This window comes from Amblyomma maculatum, chromosome 3 (genome assembly GCF_055883805.1).
Source record: "Amblyomma maculatum isolate TAMU_Amacu chromosome 3, ASM5588380v1, whole genome shotgun sequence".
Lineage (NCBI taxonomy): Eukaryota > Metazoa > Arthropoda > Arachnida > Ixodida > Ixodidae > Amblyomma > Amblyomma maculatum.
Genome location: NC_139346.1, coordinates 51,768,953 through 51,782,762, shown reverse-complemented (window position 1 = coordinate 51,782,762; position 13,810 = coordinate 51,768,953). Strand labels below are relative to the sequence as shown.

At 45.5% G+C, this 13,810-nt stretch overlaps 1 protein-coding gene across 1 annotated transcript in view; it reads left to right on the top strand.

The window, feature by feature from the left end:
- LOC146194751 (monocarboxylate transporter 9-like) overlaps window positions 1-13,810 on the top strand; it is a 91,809-nt gene that overhangs the window by 31,882 nt on the left and 46,117 nt on the right. Inside the window, exon 2 of the mRNA XM_084596111.1 lies at window positions 9,450-9,700. Coding sequence (XP_084452237.1) covers window positions 9,469-9,700 — 232 coding nt within the window. The 5' untranslated portion in view covers window positions 9,450-9,468. The remainder of the gene's footprint in view (window positions 1-9,449; window positions 9,701-13,810) is intronic.

Here is a 13,810-nt window from a genome sequence, read left to right as displayed (position 1 = left end):
GAGTGTTCTGCAACTTTTAGAAGCGTCGTTGCGCACAGAGCTCTGATGAAATAAGGGAGTCATTGCGTTTGTAGCTATTCGGGTATACTACGTTGCACAAACTTTTTTTTTTTTGGCTCGAGTTTATTTCGTTTACAGTATTCCAATAGCTTTATTCTGGAGAAAAAGTCAGTTTTTTGCAGCTGCACATTACCAACGCATGTATATCTTCCAACAAATACAAAAAAATTCGGGTATGATGTGATACAAAGCTCACGGATAATGTTTTCTGACTTTTCTATTATTTATTCGCTTTTTTTGGTTTTCTTATAGCCTGCCGGGAAATAATATCACCAGTAAACTTGGATGCCGCTTCTTGAAACTTGAGCACCTGTGCGCGTTCAGCGGAACTTGTTTGCATTCGATGCAAAGCTTCGAGACTCCTCCGTTAAAACAATGACTCAATAGCGTTTCACACACACGGTTGTTTTTTCACTTTTTATGGTACAAAGTTTTATTTTCATTTTTTAATTTTATACACCGATATTTAGCATAGGCAAATTTTGACTTTCCATTTCGATCACTTTGATACATTCGCAACCTCCTCTTTTTCTAATGTTTCATTTTTCATTTATATCAATTAACTGATCAATTGTACGGACCAAATTTTCGTAATAAGCATAATCAAGCATTGGGTTTTCATTCTGAGCATTTTGACAGCATTGATTCCACGCGTAATATTGCAGTCCTGATCTGTTCGGGAAAATAATGGGGCTCGAAACGGCGGTGACTTTTCACTAGATATCCACAGTACAAGTAATGACTACATAGTCATAGCGTTCTTGATATTTTGCTCATGAAATAGCATATGCCCAAACAAAGGCCATCCCAGGTAAGCGAACGCTTTTTAAGCAGACAGAAATCACTTCGCATAGTCGGGTGTTTACCGTGGCCACGAAAATTGTACGCCCGATTTCTTGAGGCGAAGAATAGAAAATGACTTTTTTGCGTCTTCCGCACTCTTCCGGCAGCCGAAAGCACAGCAGCCCGACGCAGCCGCATGTCACGCGCACGCTTCAAGATTTGAGTTCAGGGATGTAATTCTTGCGTCCGCTTAAACATTAATTACTGCATATAGACTCCTAAAGATGCAACAGAGGCATGTGAAATACTTTTTGCTTAACTTATCGGCCACTATCACGCTGACAGGCGCAGACCGCCATGCATTTCAGCGGCGCAGCGAGCACTACTGGACCCTTTGGACGGAGCTTGGCGGCGAAGAGGTCACGTGCAGCCAACCGGCGTATCGGAGGGAGGGGAGGCTGCATCAAGACCTGTCGCTACCTTTAAAAAATAGAGGAGCCTTAGTGGAGAGCAGCTTTCAGCGCCGCCAACGGCGGCACCGAGTAATCTGAGGCGGTCGGCGCGGTCATTTTGCATTCGCTTTGTACGGCGGGAAGCATCTCGGCTCTCATTTTCTGCGGTTTTAATGCACTCGAATGTTTTCAGAGCTGCTTCCGAACACCAATACTGGTGATAGGACACCGCCTGTTCGAGAATGGTCATGTTTAGGACGTGAACGGTGTCGACGTCACTGCGAAGTGACGTCGACACGGGTCGAAGTGACGGGTTGTTCCGCTCGCAACGGAACAACCGCGCGCACAACATTGAATTTCGCGCGAGCGAACGAAGTTTTTTGTTTCTTTTATAACGATATTTATTGCCTCAGAGCATCAGTCGGATATGTGATGATGAATTAAGAAGTTATTAAATGAATGGAAAGTGTTGTTTGATGTAAACGGAGCTTTTCATTTGCCTATTAGGTTCACACCTGATACCCAAACATTGAAAGTGCAGTACGAACCTGAGAAGAGATTGATCGCCGTTCCTTCTTTTTCAGTTGTTCTTGCTGTTTGATTACAGCAGCATAATTTCTTCGCGGTTTCGCTTTACAGTTTAATACCATGACGAACACTTGTTCGTGGTGCATCTTTTGACAGTGTCGCGGAGGTTACAGGAAGGAAGGTGCGATTCCCGCTAAGGATGTCGGGGCTATTGCAAGCAGTGTGCGGTTATAGAGTGCGTCATCAGTGAAAACTAGCATGCATTTTCTACCTCCAAACTTCAAGCTTGGGTAAAGCCGGCGGTAAATGACAAAGCTTCCGTAAATGAGGTCGTTAGAGTTGGGATTTTTTTACTTTTACTACTAATTACGGAACGGTCTATGATCTGGGACAAGAAACTCACGAGCAGCTTGAGCAGTCGGTGCAAGAAATGTTTTGCGCGGAACGATAGAACGAAGTTACATGCTCCGCGTACACAGTATCATAGGCCTCCACACTCCGCCAGTTCGACTTTTTCAGCACTTTAAGAACTAACTTACTGATAAATATGCTTATCCAAATCTGTAACTGGAAGTTTATAGCGTAATTTGGCTTCAAGGTTCCGAATAGACGCCACATTAGAAATCCGGTTCGCAGAGCCTACGAGCATTTTGTTTTTTGTTTTTCGCCTCCGATAAAAAGTGGCTGGAATTCGATGCGGCGGCTGCGCGACTTTACGCCATTGGCCCCATAACAAAACAAATTTAAGTTACATTACTTTCTCACAGCCACTATCCCCTTCTCTCATCATTTTCCCCATGTTCTCCCCAGCGGTACGCTTGGGTTTCGTTCGCGATTATGGGAGACTTTCTCGCCGCCCCTGCCCTTATTTTTATTCTTGTTCGCATCCGTAGTAGTTCAAGCATCGCAAGAGACCATTGTAGCCACTAAATGAGTAAATCACACTCAATGGGACCACAAAAAGCGAACGCAGAAGGAACACAGCGGCCGCAACATGCACGGCCTCTGCTTCTGCGCCGCCTCAATGTTAGCTCCCGTCGGCCGCCAGGTGGCGCGACATGCTTCAGCAAACTCCATCGCAGGCTGCCTATAGACCAACACCGTGTTTACAAACAAAGGGGGCGCTCGCGGCGTCGCAGCCGACTGGGGCTGAAAAATAGGGTTAGCGTCCATAAGCATACATGGAATAGAAATATTTCAAAGCAGTTTTCTCATTTCACGGGGCACTTGTGATGTCGTTATTCGCTAAAAAGCAACTATAAACATCTTAGAACAGGTCGTCAAAATATGAAATCTCATTACAGAGGCGAAGTATTTTTATAATACCGCGAAACATGTTGGGGTGCGAGTTGGGAGGGCGACCCGTAGAAATACATGTAAACACAACTTACCGGACCATTTTTCTCACTCCGCAGAGCATCAGAAGTGGTGGCCGGTCGTTAAACGTTGACCCTCGCTTTGAAGAAGTGTGTAATAAAGTATGGTGCGTCATTACGGAGGCAGTCTACTTTTAAAACTCCCCGAATAATATGTGTTATGAATCCAGACACCGCCAAAAGGCCAGCTGGGTGTAGCGAATCGCGCAGTTTTGCTTACAGTTTGATATGCTGCCGCATAGGGTAAATAAGCTTGATAATACTGTCGCTCCAGTGATACGTGCTAGACAGAATTACATTTAAAAGGCAGTTGTCAAACGCAATACGACAATGAACCGAACGAGATTCGCGCATTTTAGCAGACGACAGCGTAGCTGGCGATGCCCACCGCGGCCGCCTCCAGCTCCGGAGTGTCTGCTAGCGACAGCGGGTGGTGCATGTCGTCTGCAACTGTGCGCAGTCAGTTTATCGCGCTGTGAGCGGTCCCGCGAGTCGTCAGACTTGCATTAGTTGCAGTAAGAGAATGTAGTATGTCATGGGCGTCGTACAAGACGTTAACCAAAAAATGAGAAGGGTTGAAGGATGCTGAACCGAGCAAAGCAAAATGTTGCGGTAAGTTGTGTTTACATGTATGTCTATGGGCCGCCCTCTCAACTCGCACCCCGATACGTTTCGCGGTGTTTTAAAAATACTTCGACTCGGTAATGAGATTTCACACTTCCACGATCTGTTCTAGGATGTTCATGGTTGCTCTGTACCGAATAACGACATCATAGGCGCCGTCTGAAAGGAGAAAACTGAAATGAAATCTTTCACTTCCATGTATTTTTATGGGCGCTAAGCCTATTTTTCACCCCCAGTGGGACCACGCTGGCGATAGAAGCGCCACCGCGTCGTGCTTACGTCACAGATCGGTGTTGGTCTATAGACTAACACCGATCTGTGACGTAAGCACGATGCGGTGGCGCTTCTATCGCCAGCGTGGTCCGACTGGGGGTGAAAAATAGGCTTAGCGCCCATAGGAATACATGGAAGCGAAATATTCCAAACCAGTTTTCTAATTTCACGGGTCATCTGTGATGTCGTTATTCGGTACAGAGCAACCATGAACATCCTAGAACAGATCACGAAAGTATCAAAACTCATTAACGAGGCGAAGTATTTTTAAAACACCGCGAAACGTATGCGGGTGCGAACTGGGAGGGCGACCCATAGAAACACATGTAAACCCAACTTACCGCAACATTTTATTCGGTTCAGCAGCGTTGAACCCTTCTCATTTTTTGGTGAACGTCTTGTATCACGCCCTGACATCATGCTGCATGACACACTACATTCCCTTGCAAGTCTGACGACTTGCGGGACAGTTCATAGCACGATAAACTGACCGCGCACAGTTGCAGACGGCAATGCGCCACGGGCGCTGTCGCTAACAGACGCTCCGTAGCTGGAGGCGGCCGCGGTGGGTACCGCCAGATACGCTGTCGTCTGCTGCAATGCGCGAATCTCGTTCGGTTCATATTGTCGTATGGCGTTTGACAACTGCTTTTTAAATGTAATTCTGTCTAGCACGTATCACTTGAGCGACAGTATTATCAAGCTTATTTACCCTAAGCGCCAGCATGTCAGACTGTAAGCAAAACTGTGCGATTCGCTACACCCAGCTTGCCTTTTAGCGGTGCTTGGATTTATAACACAGGTTATTCGGGGAGTTTTAAAAGTGGACTGCCTCCGTAATGACGCACCCTATTTTATCACACACTTCTTCAAAGCGCTGGTCAACGTTTAACGACCGGCCACCACTTCTGATGCTCTGTGAAATGAGAAAAGTGTTCCGGTAAGTTGTGTTTACATTTATTTCTACGGGTCGCCCTCCCAACTTGCACCCCCATACGTTTCGCGGTATTTTAAAAATACTTCGCCTCGGTAATGAGATTTCATACTTTCGTGATCTGTTCTAGGATGTCCATAGTTGCTTTGTACTGAATAACGACATCACAGGTGCCCTGTGAAATGAGAAAACTGCTTAGAAATATTTCGGTTCCATGTATTCCTATGGGCGCTAACCCTATTTTTCACCCCCAGTCGGCTGCGACGCCGCAAGCGCCCCCTTTGTTTGTAAACACGGTGTTGGTCTATACCTGTCGACAATGTGAGTGAACTGCCAACTAACATCCACATAAGTGCATATGCTGACGACATCTGCATCTGGGCCTCTGGTCCGACGCGCCCACAACTACGTGCGAGATTGCAACGAGCTGTGTCATCGACATCAATGTACTTACGGCTTCAAAGTTTATTTTTAGCGGCAGAAAAGTGTGCAGTGATCGCGTTTACGGGAAAATGTGTCTGCTGCGACCCGACTACCCTTCATGGAGTCAAAATATACGTCTCCAGGCACAGATTCTTGGGAGTAATTATTGACCACCGACTATCTTAGTCGAAACATATTACTATGGTGAAGTAAAGGCTAATTAATTTTTGTCGTGTACTTCGTTGCATACCTGGCATCAAATGGGGTCCAACTGAGCGCTCCTTAATACGGCTTTACGAGACTCTGTTTGTTGGATACATTCGGTGCAGTCTTCCAGTACTCTCTAGTGTGAGGATTTCATGCTTGCTGACTTTAGACAGCGTGTAATCGCAGGCACTGAAAATATGCCTTCGACTGCCCAGATGCACCTCTAACAAAGACACAATTGAAGAGGCACATGCTCGCCCAATATCCATATACTTGTCACACAAACCACTTCGTGTATATGTACGAGCACTTACAAGATACCGCTTTCATCTACTCAGCAAGATTCTGGATGAGAGGCCGGACTGCAGTTTTACAAGTGCATTCCGCTGCCATCAGTCACAAGTACCGACAGGATATGCCCTCCCATATCGTCCCGCCCACCCACCATGGACGATGGATAAGCCTTTGGTGCCCCTTCGTGCTCCCGGAATACTAACGAAATCAATGGTGCCAATTAGTGAACTCTAACAACTTACTCTGGCGCACATCTGGTCATAATATCCTCATTATATTCACGTATGCACCGATGGATCTGTGTCAGCACAGGCATATCCGCTGCAGCTGTGGTCATACCAGCTCAGAAAACGACTCTGCATTTCCTTTTGAGACGGGACATACCTCTACATCAACCGCTGCTGAACGTGTAGTCATTCGGGAATCTATTCGCTACATATGTGGGGAACCACCTCAAAATGATGTATATTCACGGACTCAAAGACTACATTACAAATTTTGGAAAACTTCCTACGCCGCACTGCCTATCAGTCCCTGGCACTAAACGTTATGGAGCTCCCCACATCTGTCCAGCTTCAAGGCCCCATAATAATGTTTCAATGGATCTCTGTCCACTGCGGGCTCCATGGAAATGAACAGGCCGACGTTGAAGCGAAAAGCGCACTCACCAATGGCCTCTGAACAGCTGTGCCTTTTTCAAGAGCGGATACGACGTGTCTTATAAAGAGTCGCATGAATATTGCTACAGCAGCTTACTGGGCTCAACCAGACGCCCGACACATACGTCTAAGAAGGCTCGATCGAACATTTAAATTTAATGTTCCGCGTGATATTCCGCGTCATCAGGCATGCTTGATACATAGACTTCGTTTAAACGTGGCTTTCACGCGTAAGTACTTACATTTAATTGGACAGATGACTCATCGGAATGTTCAACTTGTGACATCCCAGAGACTGTGGACCATGTGTTATTGGTGTGCCCGGAGTATGCGTGCGAAAGAAGTGTGTTAGCCGCTTCCTTGAAGCGTTTGGACAGGAGGCCTCAGTCGGAGGAACTGCTGCTGGGCGCTTGGCAGGACAAGGGGAAGGGTGTCCAGGCAGTGCCTGCTCTTTGCCGTTTTTTGTGCGCCAGCGGACTTGATTCGCGCTTGTAGAGCAAGCTACTGTGTCTATATATGTATTTCATATGCCTTCTCCCACATCGTCACCCATCATGACCTTCTTTCTTCTCTCCTTCCCCTTCCCCAGTGCAGAGTAGCAGGCCAGATTTGAATTATTCCAGCCAACCTCTCTGCCTTTTCCTTCCAATAAATCCGTCTATCTATCTATTAAGCGTAATCGAGTGACGCCATTTCATTTAGAGGAATCTCTAAGGTAAAGTAATCACATGATCATTCAGGGATGAAATCTAAGGATGAATATTAAGCAACACTTGTGCAAATGTGAATAAATGACATGTTAAAATAAATCGTATGCAGTGCTTTGTGTTTAGTCACACCAACAGAGAGGCATAACGGGATGAGTAAGACCATACATGACTAAAGAGGCGACCTGTATTAAGACGTAATTTTAGCTCTCACCGCGATGGATGAGAGTAACTGCTGCAGCGCGTCTCAATTTGTAAATATATTCCTATAATGTCATAATTGAATGTGTCTACTAACAGGCCTACTATTGTAGACACCTGGAATTCCTATTTTTTAACATTTTGTAATTATCTGTCATAGATTATAAATGTTTGTGAGCTCCTTTTTCTGAAAACTAAATGAAGTTCGAAATTTATGCAGTCATCAGAAACAAAGGAAACCACTGCCGATTCTTTCACTGCAATAAATCCGAAAACAGGAGTTTCGTTGATGCTATTGTTGCGACAGAAGACGCGTTGTAACATTTCTTTTTTCATTTTTGTTGTGTAAACGTACTTTACATTTATTAACTTTTTCTACTAGTGTTCTTTATTTTTCTTAACTCCCCCAAAGCAACCTCAGTATAAAAAAGGATAATTATGGGCGCGTTCCTACTGCAGTGGTTAGTGCGCTCGGCTGGGAAGAGCGGTGGTTTCCATCCTGGCGTGGACATTTTCGTAAATGTGAGTTGAGTTGAAAGCTCTAGTGACACACTTTTGTGGCGCCAGTAATAGCGCAAGAAATAATTTCGCACTCATTACGCAATATTTTCTATCAAATAGAAAGAGAATATTTAAAACTTGTTCTTAAATCCGTTTATCTAAGATTCTAACGTTAAACAACCTGCGCTTGCCACATAATGATGTGTACAACGATTTCGCATGTACCAACAAAACGTTCTTTATTGAACTCAAGAAGAGAACTTCGTTAGCCTGGAAAACGTTTTCTTTTTTTTTTTGATGACATGATATCTGTGGACCTCCCTCCCCCAAGAGGCGCTCAATATATTGTTACGTGAGGACAAGCAAAGAGACGGCACAACATGGCGACAGGATCAACGATGATTTAATGTCTTGCCTAGCGCGAGGGCACCTCTCGCTCTACTGCCGATCTTCTTCGCAACACTTCCCGGGGCCACCGAGCGATCGTCCCGATCCTTTCGTTGAAATCGATCATGACGTGATGGTGTAGATGTTCAAGAAAAGATAGAAGAGAATGATGCGCTTGCCACCACGATGACGATGAACACGGTGATGCTTGGGTGATCCGCCTCCCCTAGAGCTGTTCAACAATCGGCCACCAGGGTCCCTGGGAGCGATGGCTGGAGGTCGCAACGAGTGGCTAGGCGGGGGTTGCGTGTACACGTCCGGTTTCTTTGGGTCCTTCGGGTATTTCGGGTCCTTCGTCTCAGGGCTGGTTGGTCTGTCTCTTCTCATTATCTTCAGATCCGGGCTGGGGGCTGGGCGGGGCTGGTTGGTCGGGTCTGGGCAGGAAGGGCTGGGGCGAAGCTGCTCGGCGATGTCCCAGGGCCATCGGTCGATGCTCCCGGCTTACAGATGACGTCGATGCTCCAAGGCAAGAATGGGGATAACATACGCCGCGCCTCCAACCAAATGTTAAGGAAAACGTACACAGCGGTAAACGCTAGTTACTGTTACGGTGCGCAGTATCGAGATCACGACGACGTGCAGGTGTGGTGTTGTGAAGAAGAGGACGCTCAGGCTAAGCTGATTTTGTTTTGGTGGTATGTATGTGTGACATTTAACTAGCGTGTGCTGCTGTGTACGTTTTCCTTAACAATACTGTTACAATACTAAGTACTGTTCAAAATATATTTGGCGTATACTGGTTTATCGCACAATTTTTTAGGACTCTGTGCAACAGTGGCATAAGAACCGTAGCTATGATATGCTTTTGTGCATATCCTGTTAGTTCTGTCTGCATCGCTATTAAAAGCAGAGCATCTTAAGTCCTGCACAAAAAGCATAACTAGGTTCCATTGTTATGCAAAAATGTCACCTGTCACAATACTTAGTGAGTGGTTTACCAACACGTAATGAAGAAAATTTTCTATTTCCTGAATCCTCAGAACTCCTCTCTCAAGCACGATGCCAGAATATGGAACGAAGTCCGCGGTTGAGCCTGCTGGTAGATGCCCCCGTGGTGTTGTGGACAAGTGCTGGAGCGTACCCGTTGTGTCTGCCTGCACCGCTTTCCTGTCCTGCATCGCAGCATCGAGCTACGGATACCTTTACGTACTCTTCATAGAGAAGTACGGAATAAAGCGAGAGCAAGCAGCATGGCCCCAGAGTTCGATGGTTATTGCTGGCGGGTGTGCAGGTAAGATTGTACGAAGTGGATTCATTAGGAACGGCGCACATAGCAGTCGTTACACAATGCAACTTAGCAATGCTTTTTAGCGCACGGTTTTACTAGCCATCTCGTTGAGCATGAGTGCTTCATCTGTTCTGCTGTACAATTAAGTCTTCTCTGTGAAACAGATTAGTAGAACACACTGCAGCTATTCGCGATCGGCAGGCTCACCGATCGCGGGCTGGTTAGCTTCTAGACGCTCCTGAGTTTTCAGAATACGCTCAAGTTGGTCACATTCGTAATCGAGTACACAGATACCAGAACTGACATTTGGAGACGGAGCCTGCGCAGGTGCTCTGGTTTCCAAAGGGTAACAGCAGTCTGAATGAGTAATACTTTAGCTCATTGATGCCGTGTGATACCACGTGAGAAGATATAAAAAGCAGCCGAGAGGCTCGTGAGGATCCAAGCCCGACAGGATTACCTAACGTACGAAACAAATGATCCCTTTGATGCAATAATAATAGAGATTATTCAAAAATTATTAACGGCACTGTGTAAAAGGCGCCGTTCTGCAGAATATCTGGCCCTGTCATAGCGGCGTTGTGAGAGGAATATTACGGACTTAGCTCTAGCAGGAAGTAGCCGGGAAGCTCAGTGGCCGGGCACTGATTTCCCGTACAGCTGCGCGACGTCACGTGACAACGTGGCATGGCCGATGTGGCGAATGCTGTCAACTCGAGCTTCTCAATTCAGATAAGACGGTGAGAAGCAGCGAAGAATCCAAGTCACCCGCATTTCGAATTTCTAGTCAGACATCCTCTTGCGGCTAGGTGAAACGGGACTTTATATTTCTGCCAGGTGGTCTAGCACATAATACGGCAGCACCTTACGGCTCCATGATAAATAGCGCTTGTGAAACAATACAGGCAGAAATGACTGAAATAATGATTAAGCGAGGGGCGAAGTACATGGATCCGCAGAAAAAGCATCGGAAGGTATGCTACGCTCTCGCGTATTGCCCTGAAAGCAGAGTTTGTGTCACCGATCCTCCCCCCCCCCCCTCGAGTTTATCGCTAAACATAATTTTGACAGCCCGCATGCGTTACTTGACTTAGTGAACCTAAAATATTCCAGGCAACCATAATAGATCTTCAAAAGATCTCTCGATTTCTTTAAACTAGGGCAGAAAACCTGCCCCAATTTCTACTTCAGAGCTGGTGACCTCAGCTTCGCGGGATTGATACTGGCAGAGGCAGCCGTATTTCATTATGAACGTCATCATCAAACAAACTAGCTTCTACTGGACAAAATAGTCTCCATATTCCTGCAATTAAACTTGTCCTGCGCCATTTTTGGCCACATTATTTTACATGCTTCTTACCGCCGTTTTAAATACCATGCCTCCACTCGTCCTACGCCAGCGATCCTCGAGGCCTCTTTTTCAATTCATAAACAGACCTCGGCTCGAATCGCCCTTCTAGCGCAGGAGAAAACTAGAGCTCGCAACGACACCTCTGGATCGCACCTGGGACACCACTCTGTTTGTAAACATGGTGAACGTCCCATCGTTTGCTCGCTGTGTAGACTTCATTTTACCTGTACACCAAGTTGTATACCAATGAGGATGTGTAGGACTTTTCTTTAAAGCGTCGGCTGAGTGACAGCCCACCGCATTTCTGGTACGTTATCGGTTTATGAGTGCAGCCGGGGCTAGCCTAATCACCTGCCTACCGTTTACGCCACACATGAATATTCTTTTGCATGAGCGCTCACTTAGGGCAAAAGGCCAGAGAGATGCCGGGATAATGAAGCATAGGGCATTGTATAACAAGTATAGGATGCTTAGGGGTGTTTGGAAAGGAATTATGGCGCCCAGGTTTACTTTCCGAAATGAAATTTTGTTTTTAAAAGAAGAGGAACAGCCGACAATAGAAATACATCAAAGACCAACTGGCACTGGGTTCTCACGGCTGAACAACAAATGAGGCGGTACAGGGAGATATGGCCTGGGAATCTTTCGATGCACGGTAAGCTCTGAGTAAAATATTATAAGAGGAAATCCTGAGGAAACAGGACAGTAACGTTGCGGCAGCTAAAGTATTCAAACACCTCTACATAAAAAGCGTTGACTCACAATGGAGGAAAACAACTAGAAAACTAATGAGTTAGTAGGCTGGTCACAGGACGAAGAAATAAAACTCTTTAAACAACAGGTCGAAAGCACAGAAGGCATAAATTGGGTAAATTGTACGGAAACGAAACAAAGTGTAGAACTATACGGAAAGTGGAAGAGGCAGACTAGGAAGGAAGCTTTATTTGATAACTAAAGATGCAGTGCCCTACTTTTTGAAGCTATATCAGGGTGCTTAGAACACGAAGCTGCAAAAAGAAACTTAACCAAGACGATGACACATGTGCAGTACATGGTAAATCTATAGAAACAATTGAATATCGTAAAGTCGAATTTGATGGTATCCTTCTGGATGTCTATACGGGCGCAGTCACTATTCCTGAGCCCTTTGGTTTACAGATACGAGTGGTCGGGGGAATGATCCTACGGTGGAAGCTAGCAAAACGCGATTGAACATTAGTGGATTAAAAGAAGAAAAGTGGCATAATGTTAGTAATGTTATTAATGTAAAAAAAGATATAAATAAATGGAAAAATGATATAGTTAACTGAACTAAAACATTTTCAAGATATCGGGAAAAAACGAGCCTGATAGCAAGTGCTACCATCATCATCAGCCTGACTATGCCCACTGCAGGGCGAAGGCCTCTCCCATTATTCTCCACTTAATCCGGTTCTGTGCTAGCTGCATCCACTTGACCCCTGCGAACTTCTTAACCTCATCCGCCCACCTAACTTTCTGCCGCCCCCTGCTACGCTTTTCTTCCCTTGGAATCCAGTTTGTTACCCTAAGCTACCAACGGTTATCCTCTCTTCGCCCTACATGTCCTGCCCATGCCCATTTCTTCTTCTTAATTACCGATAGGATATCGGTCTCTTGAGTTATTCCTCTGACCCACTCTGCACACTTCCCATCTCTTAATGTTGCCCTTACCATGTTTCGTTCCATAGCCCTCTGGATTGTCCTCAACTTAAATATAACTCTCTTGGTTAGCCTCCACGTTTCAGCCCCTTAGGTGAGTACAGGTAAGATGCAACTGTTGCATACTTTCCTCTTGAGGGATACCAGTAACCTGCTAGTCATAATCGGCGAGTGCTTGCCAAAAGTGCTCCATCCCAATCTTATTCTTGTTATTTCCTATTCATGGACCGGATCTGCAGTTACTACCTGTCCTAAGTAAACATATTCGCCTACTACTTCCAGTACTTCGCTACCTAAAGTAAGCTGCTTTTCCTTCCCGAGGCTGTTGAACATTACCTTAGTCTTCTGCATATTGATTTTCAAGCCTACCTTTCTACTTTTCCTGTCTAGGGCATCAATCATTATTTGCAGTTCATCCCCCGAGTTGCTTCGCAAGGCAATGTCATCAGCAAATCGCAGATTACTGAGGTATTCTCCATCTACCCTTATGCCTAACTGCTCCAATTCCAAGTCTCTGAATACTTCCTCTAAGCAAGCTGTTAATAGTAATGGGGAGATTGTGTCTCCTTGCCCCTAACACCTTTCTTTATGGCAATTTTGTTACTTTCTCTATGCAGAACTATGGTTGTTGTGCGGACACTATATACTATATCTTCCAACACTTTCACGTACGGCTCGTCTACCCCCTGATTTCGCAATGCCTGCATCACCGCCGAGGTTTAAAATGAGTCAAATGCTTTTTCGTAATCAATGAATGCTATGTATAAAAGCTGGTTATATTCCGAGCAGTTTTCTATCACCTGATTGATGGTATGGATATGATCGATAGTAGAGTACCGTTTCCGAAACCCTGCTTGATCCTTTGCTTGATTGCAGTCTTAGGTTGTCCTGATTCTATAAGCGATTACCTTAGTAAATACCTGATAAGTAACTGACAGTAAGCTGATTGGTCTGTAATTTTTAAGGTCCTTAGCGTCCCTTTTCTTACGAATGAGGATAATGCTTGCATTCTTCCACGGTTCCGGTACCGTCGATGACACCAGGCACTGCGTGTACAGGATGGCCAGTTATTCTAGCACTAT